General features: G+C 37.0%; 2 protein-coding genes across 2 annotated transcripts in view; one reads left to right on the top strand and one right to left on the bottom strand.

Moving 5' to 3' along the window:
• The window catches only part of dnaaf4 (dynein axonemal assembly factor 4), a 503,354-nt gene that overhangs the window by 313,614 nt on the left and 170,804 nt on the right, over positions 1 to 18,936 (bottom strand). The window lies entirely within an intron of this gene.
• The window catches only part of LOC307160523 (NACHT, LRR and PYD domains-containing protein 3-like), a gene marked incomplete at its 3' end in the record, with an annotated part of 92,003 nt that overhangs the window by 70,384 nt on the left and 2,683 nt on the right, over positions 1 to 18,936 (top strand). The window contains exons 18-23 of the mRNA XM_079874683.1: positions 156 to 326; positions 4,775 to 4,945; positions 5,135 to 5,308; positions 12,226 to 12,396; positions 14,019 to 14,189; positions 16,614 to 16,784. Coding sequence (XP_079730809.1) covers positions 156 to 326; positions 4,775 to 4,945; positions 5,135 to 5,308; positions 12,226 to 12,396; positions 14,019 to 14,189; positions 16,614 to 16,784 — 1,029 coding nt within the window. The remainder of the gene's footprint in view (positions 1 to 155; positions 327 to 4,774; positions 4,946 to 5,134; positions 5,309 to 12,225; positions 12,397 to 14,018; positions 14,190 to 16,613; positions 16,785 to 18,936) is intronic.

Genomic DNA, 18,936 nt, shown 5'->3' with positions numbered 1-18,936 from the left:
TACCATCTATATAGTTAATTTATATCAGTAGTTTCTTTTATTTCAATTTTTCCTCTAATGAATACAGTGAAAATAAAGTCTAATTTGACTATTTATTATACTTTTAGTATATAAGCATTATGTAGAAAACTCTGTAATCTGTAATTCTTTTGTAGGCTAAATGACTGTAACTTGACACACAAAAGCTGTCCGGCTCTGGCTGCAGTTCTTGGATCAGATTCTAATCTGAAAGAGTTGAACATGAACAATAATAATCTGCAGGATTCAGGAGTGAAGCTGCTCTGCACTAGACTGGAGAGTGTAAAGTGTAAATTGGAGAAACTTTGGTAAGTTATTTGATGAAACAATTAGAACAAAGGGGAATATTGTTAATTAATTGTAGTAAATTTTAAATATTATTAAGAATGAACTGATATAGCAGAAGTAATATCTGAGTTGACTAATCTGTTAAAAACAATCCGTAAAACATAAATCATTGTAATAATGTCCAAATGTATAAAAACTATTAAGAAAAAGGTCATGACAATGTGCCTCTACAGACACACTCACCCACCCCCTAAATAGCATAAACTTCCATGCATAGCAACGAATGTAATTTTTTGCTATTTTTATTTTTATAATTCTATTGCTGCAGATACAAAAGTATTCCTATATTGTCTAGTTATCCACCTAGGGGCCACAAACTGACAACCAGAGTGTAGGAGCTGAAAATCAGCATATAAAGGGTGGGAACGACCTCTAAAAATAGAACTCGCCTTATGCTGCAGCTGGTTAGACCTGCTAGGTTAAGTTGTGGTTCACCTATAATCTTATTAGCCCACATGACAAATTGGTTCAAAGAATATTCTTCAAAGATAAATTACCAAACCACGACACAAGGGAGAATGACAAAACTGATTCAATAAAAGCCATAGATTTATCAATGTGAAATCTGGACAGCATTCTGAGGCAAAACAGATGCTGATGTTGCTTTTTACATACAGTTTCACAGTTCTTTTCGAAATTCAATTTAGAATCTATGACTGTCCCAAAATATTTGTAGCCTTCTACACAATCCACCACCTGGTCTTTAATTGTCATAGTGTCATAACATGAAGCATGAGTTCTAAAATCTATAATTATGTCCTTTGTTTTGGTTATGTTTAAAAGACTCATCACACCAGGTGACCAACTTCTCAATAATAGGGCCATGTCCAGACTAATTTTCGTGTAGCAGACTCTTTTACTCAGACAATTACTGTATCATCTGCAAATTTCAATATAGTCCTATTTGTGTACTTACTTTGGCACATATAAGTGTATAGAATATAAAGTAAGGGTGAGAGAAAACAGCACTGCAATGAGCCAGAGGATGAATATAATAAATCTGATAAAGTGCCATTTACTTTCACCGTCTGTGTTTTGTTTGTCAAAAAATCTAATATCCAACCCACCAAATTGTGGCTCAACTTAAAATGCTCTATCAGTCTCATGGCTAAAATGTGAGGTTGGATAGTATTCAAATCTGAAGAAGTGTCAAACAACAGACTAGCATGAGTCCCTTCTAAGTGCATAAAAGATTGAGCAATTGTCCTCAACTCCTCTGTGTGCCCCATAAGCAAACTGTATAGGGTCAAGAGCTTGCTTGGTTTGCCTTACAATGTCTTCACAGGCTTTTCAAGAAGATTTTATTACAAGAGAAGTGAGGCCAACTGGCCTGAGGTCATTTAAAGCCTTGGGACTATTTATTTTATGGACTGGGATAATAACAGCCCATTTCTATAGGTTAGGTACGCGTTTTAGGTATAGAGACATATTAGTCATATTATCATAAAATATAGAGCTTAATTTCCTTGCACAATATTTCAACAATAGTTCAACTACGTTGGTTTATGACGTCACGCACGTGGTGGAGAAATAAATTATTTTAATGAAACTGAGATTGAATTAACATGTTAAGATGTCAACAATTAAGATGTTTTGCTATAAATTACAGACATGGCATCTGAGGACTATTTAAAAATTTTCTCAGTTATTTTGCTTTATTTCCAGATTCAATTATAGGCTCGTTCTTACATAGTAGAGCACGTTCGCACATGTGCAGTCTTCAAAAATGGTGCTTTAAATTAGATTAGTAAATTAGATCATGAACAGTTGGTATCGATCCATCTCCATCAACTTCTGTGCAAATCCTGTGTTTTACTCACCCTCGTGTGCAAAGCAGTCTGGTGTAAAATTACATACACATAATGTAAAATTGACCGGTTTTCTTGGACACATTCCGTTCATAAATAAAATTACACCACTGCGTACTTAGTGGCTCAGATGCCGGAGTTTATGGAGACTCTTATGTTTATTATTACATAATGTTTACGTAGCTGACATATCACAAGCTCATGGATTGTAGGTGGTGCTGTCCTGCAGAGTTTAGCTCCGACCCAACTCACCATCCTTCACATAGCTTTAGTAATCCTGAAGATATTGAGGTGTGTTTGATCAGGGTTGGAGCTAAACTATGCTGTTTATGATTTATGGGGATTATAAAACAAGGAGTGGGTGGATTTTTACCATTATAGGCTGGTTGTTTGTTTACACACACTGTGGAAACACCTGTGTTCAAACTAATAAAAAATGTTTTGAAAAAAAAAATAGCTATACATTTATATTAAATTATAAATAAAAACAAATTAGGCAAACAAGCTGAAATTAATTTATTTAAAGTGAAACTGAATCGGCACTGAGCTCAGAAAGAATACAAACCATTCCATATTCGCGATGTAACATTTGGCTGCTAAACTATTGTTCATTGAAGGGGACCTATTATGCAAAAATTACTTTTATAAGGTGCTTGAACACATATGTGTGTCCACAGTGTTTGTAAACAACCAGGGTATAATGGTTCAAATCCACCCAATCCTTTTTTTTAAATCCCCATAAATCATAAACACTCTCTCAAAACAAGTGATTCCAGATTTCTCTCTACAATGATGTCAATGTAGGGAGAAATCTGGAATTGCTTGTTTTGAGAGAATGTTTTATGTTTGTTTTTGAGAGACCCGTCCACTGGTGACGATCTCCTATTAGCATAGACACAATCCTGAGTGAGAAGCACAGAGTCCACCATTGTTATATTGTTGTAAGAGCAGCTAGTGCAGGGATAGACAACATCGGTCCTGGAGTGCAGCTGTTCTGCATAGTTTAGCTTCAACCCAAATCAAACACACCTGAATGTCTTCAGGATTACTAAAGCTACTTGAAGGGAAGGTGAGTTGGGTCGGAGCAAAACTCTGCAGGACAGCAGCATTCAGGACTGACCATCCGTGAGCCTGTGATATGTCTCAGCAACGTAAACATTATAACTGATCTGTTGATGGCTGTAATAATAAACATGAGTCTCCATAAACTCCCATTTCATTTATGAAGGGAATGTGTCCAAGTAAATTCATATACAAGTATGTGAAAGTCATTTGACACCAGACTACTTTGCACATGAGGGTGAGTAAAACACAGGATTTGCACAAAAGTTGATTCTGAAAGATGGATCGATACCAACTTTTCATGATCCAATTTCATATGTATACTGTGATGTTTACAAGTTGCCTTTCTGAATGTGTTTCGTTAGCAAATCTCAAATGTACAATCAACATTATAGTGTAACGTTGATTCAAAAATATTACCATTGATTTATTTTTGTTAATTTTGATATTGATTCAGCATCAGTGATGTAGAATCAATCATAGTGTAATGTTGATTAACATTGATAGCATTACCATTGATTTGTGGTGGAAATCTTAACATTGCTTCACCTTTAACTGAGAGTTCAACCACGATACTAAAGCAGCATCACTTTGTAACGTTAATTCAATGCAATTACTTCAGTAAAAACTTGAGTTTACCCTTGGTACTAATAAAGACACCTTCACCGTTGACCTAAAAAATTGAACTTTTAACGATCTAAATTGTCTCAAATAAGGTTTGAATACTTCTCACTGATTAGACAACGCATTTTATTACAAATGGCTCTCAGGATTCTCCTCCTGATTCTCAGGAGGCTCTTTTCTTCAGAGCAAACATCCGAGGATATCTAGGGCATATCCTTGGGCTTGTGCGTAGAGGCTCTAGGGAGCAACATACTCTCTAGAAGGAGAGGAGTAACGTTAGTTCGACCTGAACATGCAAGTGTCAGCGAGCATGTCGTTCATCTCTGTGAGCGCTCTCGAAAGAGTGAATCTGACCACAGTGTCCAAAACAGAGACCTATAGCGCCTCCACAGGGCTATGGGAAGCGGAGGCAACAGCAGAAAGGCCTGCCACACTCACACCAATGTGGTCCTTGTTGACCTTGTAATCATTTTATAAATTCTAAGAAATGTGCAGTCACATGCTTGCAGCAGTGTGTGTTGTGTATGCGTACGTAGCAAGTATGTGTTTGTCGCACAGTGATGAACTAGGAAAATTAAAAATGACATTCATGACAAAAAGGTTGTCACTCCTGACCTAGAAAATGGAACTTTTAACAGTCACTCTAAATTGTCTCAAATAAGGTTTGAATACTTCTCACTGATTAGACAACTCATTTTAATACAAATGCCTCATTCAGGTCAAACTTAAACAGCAACTATATGAGATCAAAAAAAGTATAGATTTTTAAACGGCAGTATTACTAATAGCTGGAAAGTAAAATTCATAACGATCAAATAATCTTTTCAGGTTGTAGTCTGCTGATCTCTTCTCTACTTCCTACAGTTAATGGTACAGTTGTGTATCTTTATCATGTTTTGTAATATTTTATTTAGGCTCAGTAAGTGTGATCTAACAGAAGAAAGCTGTTTAGCTCTGGCTTCAGTTCTCAGTTCAGACTCCAGCATTCTGAAGGATCTTGACCTGAGCAATAATAATCTGCAGGATTCAGGAGTGACTCTGCTCTCTGATGGACTGAAAAATAACTGTAAACTGGAGAAACTCAGGTCAGATGATTTCTAACATATTAGAAGGGCCTTTTGTTTGCCTCTATATCCTATTTTTTCTATTCTCTAATTTGTACAAGAAAGAAATGATAATTCACGAACCATTTCCTTTAGGGCTTAAAATTGTTCAGGTAATTTTAATAATAACTTATTAATAAGCTGAATGTTTTATTTGCATTCCTGTTGTAGACTTTCAGACTGCAGTATCACAGAAGAAGGTTATAAAGCTCTGGCTTCAGCTCTGAGATCAAACCCTTCACACCTGATAGAGCTGGATCTCAGAGGAAATGATCCTGGACAATCAGGAGTGAAGGAGCTCGATGATTTACTACAGGATCAGAACTGTCAACTCAAGACACTGAGGTGAGATGTGATAAAATAATACAAAATAAATGACATACAGGTGAATTAAGAGAAATGTATGCCTCTTTTCCACCGTTTAGCCAAACCGTTTGCTTAACCGTTCTATTCCGTGCCGATCTGGCCCAGCTAGTATGAATGTGGTTTCATATTCCATTGTGGGTGTTGATTTAAAAATCTAGCTTTCCCCTGTTGTTTGATCATGGAAGCAGACACCAGTGATTTTGCCAAAAGATCTCTTATTTATTTAATATAAGACATAGGAGAAAGTGACCATGAATAAAACGAAGGTCTTGATTCAGCTTCTCAGTCATCTTCCTGATTTTCGGACAGAAGGGCTTGGTTTTTATACCAGTAGTCAACATCTCGTCACCTCTCTGCCATAGACAAAGGCTATCAGTTATTGTATATGTTGACCAGAAAACTGCATTATCAGGAAAACACATGATGTGAAACATGATTATAATGTAACTAAAACAGTACATCACCAGAGAAACATGTGGTTCCCATTAACAATGTATCTCCTTATGCTATGCTTGGTGAAAACACTGCACATACATTTCAGTCTAACTCCAACACACTCAAAGTCTCACAAAGTCTCTCCTCCATGAGTCACAAAATACAATTGATTACAAATGATTATAAATGTATATAAAAATTATAACACAGATACATAATAGAACCGATTAATAATACTACTGATTATGAATATTAATAAAAAGTAATAATAATACTAAAAACAATATTAGATAAAAATTTTAGTCTTCAGTGCCTCCACTGGAACTACGGCCGTCAGTTCCACACCATCATTCCCAGGTGGCCAACCTATTGAAATTGACAGTGAGGAGAAATAGCAGACCAAAAGAATAGACATAAAGGACAGAAGAATAGAAACAGAAAAGAAGAGAAACAAAACAAAGAACAAAATAACAAAGAACCCCAACCCATGTCATGTCCCCGCATACTATGTGTCATTTAACATCTATGTGTATGCATTTAAAAATGAACCCCAATCATCTAAGAAAAGAAAAACTAATACGTCTTCTGCCAGTGCCTCGACTCGTTAATTACTTAACTCCTCAAGTTCCTGGCCAAAACAACAAACTAAAATAAACGTTGATGTTAACCCTCTGGGGTCTGAGGTGTTTTTGGGGTCCTTGAGATGTTCTGACATGCCCTGACATTTGTGCTTTTTTCAGTAGCTTATAAACATAGTAATGGCAAAAAAAAATTACACACTATTTAGCACAAACAGGGCTACCATAATATGTGAGCAACAAGAATGTACATGTCTGCATTTTTGAGAGAATAATGTTTATGCGTGGTTATTGAAAAAACTAAAAACTAAAGTTTCTGAAATAAGACCACAAAACACACACTAAATATGTGCCAATAAGACTTTTGTCTAATGGATGTCATCGCCTAGTGTTTTTTCTTCAAAATTATGTGAAAATCACCCTGCCTAATCCTTCACATAACACAATACATTGATTTGAATTTTGCAAAGCACTTTCTGTTTGGAAAGGCCATATGCGGAGTGGGCGTCACAGATCATGCATATGTAGTGGTTCACACCTGAGGACCGCATACTTAATGAGCCATTCATTCAGGTGAGTCACTGAGCCACAAGAATGCAAGAGCAACAGTTGGAAGCATCTCAATTCTTTTTTATTTTTCCACATATTGTGCTTGCAATTTGGCCTATAATAGCCAAGGAAAACATGTAATTGTGCAGTTAATTCTCATACTGTATTTTCAGTTTTGGAATATTTATCTTCTCCCCAAATTTGTCACTAATAAAACACAATAAAAATTATTTAAAGAAAAGGCTTATATTTACCTTTTAATAGTTTGTTTACATCTACCTTGTAAATATTTAAATAAACAACAATTCAAGTGTAATCTTTCTTTGTACAAACTAAAGTATACATTTTATCATACATATTTCAAAGTTAAGGATTTGATTGATTATTTGATTATTTTTGACAAAAAAATTGGCAAATAAAAGCTTATTTGAGGTGGCAGATATTTTACAGTAAAAATGTATAATCTATCCAAAACTAATCAACGAAATGTTGTCTTTCATATGTCTGTAACATAGGTCTTTCATTTTTATTATAAGGAATATAAATGCTAAAATGCTAAAAGGAATATAAACGAGAAAACACAGCCCCTCACAGGTTTGCGCCGTGGATTCCCGCGAGTCAGACGCGGATACTGTGTTTGTTTTAGGCTCGCGCAGTCTTCACTCGGACGCGCGCTTCAATCCGTTGTGGAGACTCTCTTTTCGTTCCAGTGAAATTACAAAACAAAATACACACACACACATGTCTCTGCCTGATATACAACCACTGATAAACATAATCTGATTTGACAAAAAAAAAAAAAAAACATATGAGTGCGGATTTGAACTCAGAACCTCTGACACGCTAGGCAAATGTTCTACCACTAGACCACTTGAGTTCACGTATTTACTCACGTGAAAACTCGGTGTTTACTCGGCGTGATCAATTCGCTCTTGAACATGCTGCCGTTCGTCTGAGTTACAATCTTCCTCTGAGGAAAAGCCAAGGTGAGTTATTCCTCGCTGTCCAGAATCATCTGAAGAGCGTCTTTACCGGAGAAACGCGCCATCCTCTCTAAACGCGATGAACTATCAGTGAATCTGATCTGATGAAACTTCGTGTTTTCAAGGCATTGATCGGGGGGCGGGTGCGAAGCATAGATCACCTAAACTATTTACCATGTCAATAGCGCCGGGGGCGGGGCGGCCTCAGAGAGATAATTAGGCAGAAGGAAAAAACGGTACCTCTCCTTGCTTTCAAACGGATTACATGAGTTGAAAACATTTGTTTTTTTTATTAATTACTTCATTTAAAAGAAGAGATTTCAAGCTTCATAAAGACATATATCACGTGCCTGTGTGAGAAGTATTCGCTGAGTTATGATTCATTTTCGGACGCGTTTCAGAATGGACTACACGGACAGAGAGAAGGCAGAACTCGCTCCGTGATTATTTTTCTTAATTTGGCGAAAAGCACAACACTTTGTTTTTATTGTGAGTATACAGAAAAATAATACACATTTAACAGAATCGATTGATGTATGAAACTCCTATGGAAAATCAAAGTCAACAGAGTATTTATGAGTTTCTTTTACACTGATAAAAAAAAAGCGAGCTGGTATCGCCGGCGATACCGCCGACCTCAGGGGGTTAAAGGATTCTATCCCTTGGGGTTGAAAATCAGTAAGTGGGTGTTCATTGTTTGTGAGGTTGTGTTTTGTAAGTATTATAGAATGTGTGAAATCTCCTATTTCACTCCGTATGTCCCATTCTTGGTTCTATCCATTTGATTAGTAATAGCCAATTTAACAGGTTTGGTACTTTTCCTTCTAGTAACACATATGATGAGTAGTATTACTAACAGAAACACCCAAACTCCTACCATAGTCAAAACTATCCATTCCGACCATGATAGATTTCCTGAAATTTGTGTAAATTTTCTCTCAGACATCAATTTAGCTATTCCGTTTGCTACGATAACATGACCCATTGCTTGAATTCCCTCCTCTTGAGCTGCTTTAACACTCTTTTTAACTATTCTAACCATTTCAAAGAGTTTATAATTCCTTTCTTCTACTAAATCGTTATTCCACCACTGTGGCTCTAACTGCAACAATTGCACATGTGGAACATGAATTCCACCCAAATAAAGAGGATAGAGAATCTCAAGACAAAACGGATCAGGAGGAATTGGACACAACTTCCCTCCGTATATCATATTTTCACTTATTCCATCATGTAATATGCACCACTGTGCTTCTGACACCTGCCATGCACCTGTGGCTTGATCTAAAGGAACAACTTCCCAAACTGCGGATCCATTAAGAGATAAACTAAACATTGTTGAGCATGAGCAAATTACCCACTCATGTTCCTCAATACAACAGTCTGTGGTAGAAATCATTGTTGTATCACCTTCAGCCCAATATCCATTCTTTCCTAATCTAATTACTGAATTTCCTTGTCTAACCCCCATTGATTGGAATCGTCTAACTGTCATAATATTGCGCTTCCCATATTGAGGCCATACTATAAACAAAGGTAATGTTCCAGAACCTGACAACAAATTTTCATTAATGGCGATTTTAACTAATGGGACATGTTTAGCAGAAGTCAAATTAAGTTGGTTACCGAAAACCACTAACAAAGATTCCGCTATTCGCTCAGGAACTTGACCCATTCGAATAACTTGAATATCCTCTACCATTTGGTCCTTCAAATTCTGAGCCAGAAATAAACATGCCGCACGATGCGTCTCAAAATTAGATGATTTCGTTAATGCATCTGCCAATTTCTTCGCTGCGTTATTAAGATGCTCACCCGCAGCTATAATATGTAGAGAACCTTGAAGCGCCTCAGTGAGTCCTTTCCCAGTCATTGTTCCCACCCACTGAGTGTATTTGCTTAGTTGGTTCATTTGAGCAGTATTACTAATTGAATTGACAGAACCAAATACCCCCGCTATGTCTCCCCATATACTTCGAGATTTACGATTTCGACTTCTCAGAGGATCCTTAGAGGTATAATATTTAATTTCTTTTTCCAACCAACTCCGTATTTTTGTGAAATTTCCACAATAGGACTGATCAAAAACGGTAAGAAGAGATATCAAGTTATAATTAATGCGTTGTCGCACCATGTGGGCTTCATTTATCAAGGTTTGGTTTCTTTTGCTAACAAGATACCAAGCCGAAATTGTTCTGCTATTGCAGCCACTTTCTGCCATTTTACTAAGTATTTGTTACTTTGTGCAGAACAGAACAGCAGGGATGTGTGTGTGTCTGTGTATGGGCAAATTCCAAAGGGAGTGGCTGCTTCACTCTCCCTCTTCCAACTGTGTGTGTGTGTGTGTGTTTAGAGTGAATTATCAGGATGGGCTACTGCTTCTGACCTGCTTCTCTCTTCTCTAAACACTAAGGAACTCAGGGAAAAGAAAAATAAATAAAAATGAAAAACAAAGTTAACCCTTTTCTTTTCTTTTTTTTTTATTTATTTTAGTTTAACTCAGATACATATTTTTTTCCTCTTTCTTTTTCCCTAGTTTATCTCAGATTAATTTATGTAAGTTTTTTTTTTTTTTTTTTTTTTTTTAAGCTTACTCGGAGCAGATGTCCTCAAATATTTGAACAGCTTTACGGTCAAAATCAGGATGCACGCGATCCTAGCTAGTTACAACAGCGCCTTTATACTTGTATTACTCCAGCGTGTTAACGTTTTAGAGTCTATTCTGAACAGACTCGCCACACTTAACCGCTCCTGTCAATCAAGTATCGCTTGTGTTTCACTTCCTCGCCTCCTTCTGAGTACGAATCTTCCGTGTGTTGGATATTTTAGAGATTACTCTGCTCTTTTATTGCAGTCTCGCCATATCCCAACCACCTAACAGTGAACAATTTTCTAGCTTAACCGTCTTACAGCTAATTCTCCCAAATTTTTGACTAGATGGTCTTTTTTCTAAAAAAGATCCATCTCAATCCCAGCATATCAAATAATTTTAGAGGTTTACTTTTCAGAGAAACTTAAATAAGCCAAATTAAATGGAATTCTATATTATTTTATATTATACTATGTCTTATATTTATTGGCAAAACACTGGTACTTGAAATCACACAGTTATTTTAAGCAGTTTCAGTCACTGTCTCTAATCATCAGGCAGACTTAGAACTATTATATAAGAATTAAAAAAAAAGTCTTACCTGCAATGCTTGAGACAAATGCCTGGATATGCGAATCCTGTTCTGTGACGCCAATTGTTGATTTAAAAATCTTGCTTTCCCCTGTTGTTTGATTTCATGGAAGCAGACAACAGTGATTTTGTCAAGAGATCTCTTATTTATTTAATATAAGACATAGGAGAAAGTGACCATGAGTAAAACGAAGGTCTTGATTCAGCTTCTCAGTCATCTTCCTGATTTTCGGACAGAAGGGCTTGGTTTTTATACCATTAGTCAACATCTCGTCACCTCTCTGCCATAGACAAAGGCTATCAGTTATTGTATATGTTGACCAGAAAACTGCATTATCAGGAAAACACATGATGTGAAACATGATTATAATGTAACTAAAACAGTACATCACCAGAGAAACATGTGGTTCCCATTAACAATGTATCTCCTTATGCTATGCTTGGTGAAAACACTGCACATACATTTCAGTCTAACTCCAACACACTCAAAGTCTCACAAAGTCTCTCCTCCATGATTCACAAAATACAATTGATTACAAATGATTATAAATGTATATAAAAATTATAACACAGATACATAATACTACTGATTAATAATACTACTGATTATGAATATTAATAAAAAGTAATAATAATACTAAAAACAGCTCTTTGGAATGTAACATAACCGCAGCAGTCATTTCCTTGGTAATGCAAGAGTTTACAGAGGCATTAGATGTAAATAGCAATCACTTTATGGAAGATGGAGGATTTTAATTTGATTATTTACTTGTGTTTACTTCACTCAAATAGTACGCCTTGCCATCCACAGAGAAACTGTTAGCCAGGCCACAGACAACTGTCCAATTCACCCTTTGCAGGGAGTTTGATTGACAGGCTATCTGACCAATCATAATCACTACCCACATTCTACCTGCATGGTTCAGCAAAGTTAGCCAATCGTGCTGAGTACTCGGCCTGAGAACAGTTTGTAATTGTGCTGTGCCAAACCAGGATCAAGTGGAAATATTGCTGGAACGGTTTCTTATTGTTCTTAGAACAGTTTGGCACAAAAGTGTAAATTCAGAAATGCCGTAAACTGCATAATCTTTTGTTGTTGTCAAATAAGGATTAACATTAGTCTATTGATTAAAAACTGAATTAATTCCTGCTTCATCTTCCCTTCTGCAGGTTTTTGAGTCCTGCTGCAGATGAAGCCTGTCAGTATGTGAGAAGAATTGTGGGTAAAAACCCGTTACTCCTGAGAGAGCTGAATCTGAGTGGACATGAACTAGGAGACACACGAGTGAATCAGATCGCTGCTCTACTGCAGGATAAACACAGTAAACTCAACACACTGATGTAAGTATTTTACACTGTTTTATACTTTACAAAGCATCTTTAAAACAAAATAATATTTGATATAACATTTTCAAAATATTGTCATTGTAGATTAATCTAAGATTAACTAAGCAATCATATAGATCAGTGGCCACTTGCATAAAGATCTTAGACTAGCCTTACAAATTAGTCATCTCATTTTTTTTTAAGACCACCATTGATCATCTCTTTAAGCCAGTTACATAAAAAGGTAGATTGGTCTAATTCTGAAAATCAAGACTGAGTAGCCGTAGCTAATTGCTGGTTGACCAGTCTAGTTTTTAAGACACAGTTTTAACTTAGCAGGTATTTTCATTCACCTGGCCACAGGGCTTTTCAAGTGTGCGAGGAGAGCATGGTCTAAAAGTGTTGTCCCTATTCTCTTAATGAGTAATCGGTGTGTTTTGGGCATAAAGTGCAAAAAAAGCCTTTCAAAAGCCAGTTGCGCTCGCATGGCGGATTTGCTATTTAAATGGTGGAATTTGCAAGCGGAAAGACTGAACGCGTCTCCAGAGAGCAAACGGATCTGCTTGTGCGTGAGGTTAAAGCACAACCATCTACGGGACAAGCCGGATTCCACCATATCTTTATGTACACAATATTAATCTTTTACATTGTAATCCTTTTATTTTTAATATTTGGCATGTTTGTGTGTTAATATGCAGAGTGTACATGCGTTGTGGACCCGCCTACAGGCGCACATTACTAATGCGCTCTTTAAATAGCAAAAAAAACTTTAGACCAGGTTTCAGTTGGTCAATGGCGCAGTCTATTTCTGTTGCCTCAAAATAGCAACGCGCCAACTATGCGCCTGAACACACCTTGTTTACAGACCAGCAGCTCATGGGCACACAGATGTGGGCAAATGCATTGGCTTTTTAAACAACGTGGGGCTGGACGTGAAAATGAAAACTGCGTCTGGCTGAAACTAGCAATAAACACTTGCTTCGCGTTTGGTCCTGCATTGCGTCGGGTTTATGATAGGGCCGATAGAGTGGACAGAAACGTGATGTATTCTAGTAGGTTAGACCAGTGCGAGTGCGCATTTAGAGTGCCATTAGTCAATGTTTTATATATATTCATTTATATTTAGTCTATTCAAATGTATTTAGATTTTCCCAAAATTTAAGATAAGGGGGCAAAAATGCCGCTGTATGTCTGAATGAACAACCAGTTTGGATGAATTGTTTGAATTGCAATGACTCACTCATTAACAGTGAATTGCTGCCACCAACTAGCTGTTTTAATTCACAATTTAAAGTATATTTTTGTTTTTATTAAAAAATTCATATCAGTATTCAGCATTTTATGTTTAAAACATCAAAATATTATTTATGCATTTGTAACGGCAGGTTAAATGTATTCATGTCCCACTGAGTTGCATTAAACAGTCTGTGTAAATGCATCTAAATGTCAATTCAGATGCAGCTTCTGTGTTTCCTCTGCATTGCAAAGATGAATTTTGTTGATACTGATTTCATTTGCTTGGTAACAGCGATTTTGTCTTATTATTCTAATTGACTTCATTGATTAAATGTAAGAATTTAATGCAAAATATGATGCACACATTTAATTATGTTTCTCTCTCCTGTTCATCATTTTAGGCTGCGTAAGTGTGGTCTAACAGAGGAAAGCTGTTCAGCTCTCGCTACAGTCCTGAGATCAAACTCCAGTCTGAAAGAGCTTGACATCAGCAACAATAATCTGCAGGATTCAGGAGTGAAGAAACTCCAGAACGGATTAGAAAATACAAACTGCACACTGGAGAAACTCAGGTAAAAGGGTTAAATTAATCACATAACTGTTTTTAAAGTCCCCCTATAGTAAATTGTTTTATCCTTTAAAACTCATCTTTCATTATCAAAGATATTTAAATGTTGTTGTTCTTTTCCTATGAAATTCATTTCTTCATGCCTTAAAATAGCTTTAATGTATTTCTACACCCCGAATATGCAAATTAGTCCCGCTTCCACTCCATGACACAAGCTCAGACCTTCCTGATTCACTTGGTCAACTTTACTGTAGTAAACCTGACACAATGGCAAGTGGAAGTACTGGTTTAATTAATCCATATATGTTTTATCCAGAAACTGATTCATAAGAACAGGAAGACTGAATTACATAGGGTCATCTACTAGTTGATGTATCAGAATGGTAATGTGTTTTATGTATCGCTCTCTGCAATATCGGTCACATAACAGTAATTGCTATGATTAGGCTTTGGCTTGAAGACGTTATCAAACAGCTAATAATGTGTTGTTAATGTTACATAAACCATGTTCCCGTTCACCATCTCAGAGTCAGACAGCTTCCTTCTTAAAATCAGCATCATAACAAATGCTTTGAATACCATAGAAAGTCAATGGAGAAAGGCATGAAGTTCATCATAACATCTTAATATACATCATATACATAATTCACCCACTATGTGTTACAGATGTTTCTTATCAACAGAAAAATACAGTGGGATAAACTGGATTCTCTTGAAACCTCCTGCCCCGCAGCATAGTTAATGATATGTTAAAGCTCCCCGTACGCTGACAGGATTGGTTACAGCATGTTTCTGACATAGAGAACAAGGGCGGTTTCATACCACGTTTTTGTTTTTGGTAAACTGTAGTTTTAAAGGGAGAACACTCAGCAGTGGTGTCAAAGCATATTAAAAACACAACACTGAAATATAACATTAAAAACTTGATTTTCACCACAAATGGTCTTTAGGTTACTTTTTAAAGCTCCCACAAACTTACTTAACCTGGAGGGAAACAGGCTTTCACTATAAATTGCTGTAGGCCATTGATTTGTTTGGTTTAAATGATTTGTCTGTGTGTGGACATTGCATATTTTAAATGCATATGTGTACTTAGGCCTGTTGCACAGAGCCAATTTCTGACTCTTAACTTTCAGTATAGTTCAAGCAAACTGCTTTTTTTTTCTTCTTTTTTTTTCAAAAAGGTGGAATGTTATATAGTGGTTGTCTGCTGTGTTCAGACCAATGTTCCCTCGCACAGAAGAAAAAATAAAACGCTGCGCAGAGAACAGACACACAAGGTGTGGGGAAATTATTGCAGTGCTCTGGTTAACCGCCATAGAGTTTGTGTCGCTATGGAGTTAGAACCGATGAATGCGGTTTACAGGTTCCATAGAAAAAGAATGATGTGGTTGTGTGTGAGCGGCAGAGATCCGATCATCCGAATCAGTCTCTTTAGGCATACTGTCATGTTTTCAGAACAAGTAGCTCAATATGAGAGGCAACGTAAAATGCAAAGACATTTGAAGTAAAAACATCATCATGTTTTAAAGAAGAGTGGTTTAATTGCTGGGAATAACGTATGATGAACACAGCAAAGTAACAAAACTTAGAGAAATTTACAATTACACATGCACCACAGGTGTAGAAGTGTGCAAACTCAAAAAATCAGGTACATACCTCAGAATTTTTAGTGGGTTTCAGAGAAATAGTGCTGTCAATCGCTAAAAAAATTAACTAGATTAATCACACATTTTTTCTGATTAATCACAATTAAAAACATTTTTATAAGTTTTTAATATATTTTATAATGTAATAATTTCACAGTTAATCTTCAAATTAATTTAGAAGCAACATAAATACACTATTTTTTAAATACTTGTTTAATGGCATATTTCTATGGTTGAAGGCCAGTATTACTGATACTAATACTGCTACTGATGTCTTGATGATGTCTCCCCCAATTTAAAACATTAATTATAGCCATTTTGTTACATTCGGGAGCGTGACAACAAAGTTGTGGACCCACTTGCAGGCTTTATTAACAATAAGAGCGTAGTCGAACAGGCAGTAGGTCAATCACCAGCAAACAGTAACAGGAAGGGCACGGCGAAAGAGTAATCCAAACACACAGGCAATGGTCAAGACAGGCAGGCAAAACAACATAAAACAAGGAATCTGACTGGGGTCAAAAACACAGGCTAAGCAAGGCAGAGCAAGGAAACAAGGATAACACAGAATGTGAACATAATTATATAGAGTCACTGATGGGAAACAGGTGTTTCCTCTGCATTGCAAAGATGAATTTTGTTGATACTGATTTCATTTGCTTGGTAACAGCGATTTTGTCTTATTATTCTAATTGACTTCATTGATTAAATGTAAGAATTTAATGCAAAATATGATGCACACATTTAATTATGTTTCTCTCTCCTGTTCATCATTTTAGGCTGCGTAAGTGTGGTCTAACAGAGGAAAGCTGTTCAGCTCTCGTTACAGTCCTGAGATCAAACTCCAGTCTGAAAGAGCTTGACATCAGCAACAATAATCTGCAGGATTCAGGAGTGAAGAAACTCCAGAACGGATTAGAAAATACAAACTGCACACTGGAGAAACTCAGGTAAAAGGGTTAAATTAATCACATAACTGTTTTTAAAGTCCCCCTATAGTAAATTGTTTTATCCTTTAAAACTCATCTTTCATTATCAAAGATATTTAAATGTTGTTGTTCTTTTCCTGTGAAATTCATTTCTTCATGCCTTAAAATAGCTTTAAAGGGATAGTTCAGGATTTTAGACATGAATCTCTATAGCTTCCCCATAAGCAGTGTGGTGCATTGACCATGACTTACCCCCGACAGCGTCCTGTGAGCCGAGCTCCGGTCCAGTTTTGGTCAAGATGAAATTAGTCCGGCAAGTTTGCTGGGGTCACGGCAATAAAGCTTTTTTCTTCTCAAATCAATATGTGTTCAAAAGAGTGATATATTTGCGTCACTAAAACGTTGTCTATGGAGAGGTCAGACCTCGTAATGGCTTGGCACTATTTTCTCCCGTCATAACACTGCGCGCTGCCGCTACCTACAGCCAGCTGCGAGCTGCGCAGGCGCACACCACTTTTTCAGTTGTTCGGCAGTGTTTACAGCAGTGTTTACGTGCTCAGAACAGCTACACGAACGAGCTAACATACCATTTGTCGGCCACTCGATGTCTCACTGCAGCAGCTGTGGCTCCAGCTTCAACTTGTTCAACTTCTCTGTCCATCCTCTCTCTTTCTGTCCTTTCTAACTCCATCTGGCGTAACTCGTCATCTGTGTATTCAGGTTCATAAAGATATCCTTTTGGCTGTGTGTCGAAGTCAATGTTGTCATCGTCGCTGCTGTAGTCAGACATGTTATCGTTCTCTTTACAAGCTGTAAACAAAGTGACACGTGCGCGGCTCCCAGCTGGCTGTAGATAGCGGCAGCGCGCAGTGATATGACGGGGAAGAAAATAGTGCCAAGCCATTACGAGGTCTGACCTCTCCATAGACAGCGGTTTTGTGCTGCAAATATATCACTCTTTTGAACACATATTGATTTGAGAAGAAAAAAGCTTTATTGCCGTGACCCCAGCAAACTTGCCGGACTAATTTCATCTTGACCAAAACTGGACCGGAGCTCGGCTCACAGGACGCTGTCGGGGGTAAGTCATGGTCAATGCACCACACTGCTTATGGGGAAGCTATAGAGATTCATGTCTAAAATCCTGAACTATCCCTTTAATGTATTTCTACACCCCGAATATGCAAATTAGTCCCGCTTCCACTCCGTGACACAAGCTCAGACCTTCCTGATTCACTTGGTCAACTTTACTGTAGTAAACCTGACACAATGGCAAGTGGAAGTACTGGTTTAATTAATCCATATATGTTTTATCCAGAAACTGATTCATAAGAACAGGAAGACTGAATTACATAGGGTCATCTACTAGTTGATGTATCAGAATGGTAATGTGTTTTATGTATCGCTCTCTGCAATATCGGTCACATAACAGTAATTGCTATGATTAGGCTTTGGCTTGAAGACGTTATCAAACAGCTAATAATGTGTTGTTAATGTTACACAAACCATGTTCCCGTTCACCATCTCAGAGTCAGACAGATTTCTTCTTAAAATCAGCATCATAACAAACGCTTTGAATACCATAGAAAGTCAATGGAGAAAGGCATGAAGTTCATCATAACATCTTAATATACATCATATACATAATTCACCCACTATGTGTTACAGATGTTTCTTATCAACAGAAAAATACAGTGGGATAAACTGGATTCTCTTGAAACCTCCTGCCCCGCAGCATAGTTAATGATATGTTAAAGCTCCCCGTACGCTGACAGGATTGGTTACAGCATGTTTCTGACATAGAGAACAAGGGCGGTTTCATACCACGTTTTTGTTTTTGGTAAACTGTAGTTTTAAAGGGAGAACACTCAGCAGTGGTGTCAAAGCATATTAAAAACACAACACTGAAATATAACATTAAAAACTTGATTTTCACCACAAATGGTCTTTAGGTTACTTTTTAAAGCTCCCACAAACTTACTTAACCTGGAGGGAAACAGGCTTTCACTATAAATTGCTGTAGGCCATTGATTTGTCTGTTTTAAATTAAATGATTTGTCTGTGTGTGGACATTGCTTATTTTAAATGCATATGTGTGCATAGGCCTGTTGCACAGAGCCTGTTTCTGACTCTGTTAACTTTCAGTATAGTTCAAGCAAACTGCTTTTTTTGG

This window comes from Squalius cephalus, assembly GCF_949319135.1.
Source record: "Squalius cephalus genome assembly, chromosome: 6".
In the NCBI taxonomy this organism is placed as follows: Eukaryota; Metazoa; Chordata; class Actinopteri; order Cypriniformes; family Leuciscidae; genus Squalius; species Squalius cephalus.
Note: the sequence above shows the minus strand (reverse complement) of the source record. Positions and strands in the feature narration are given on the sequence as shown.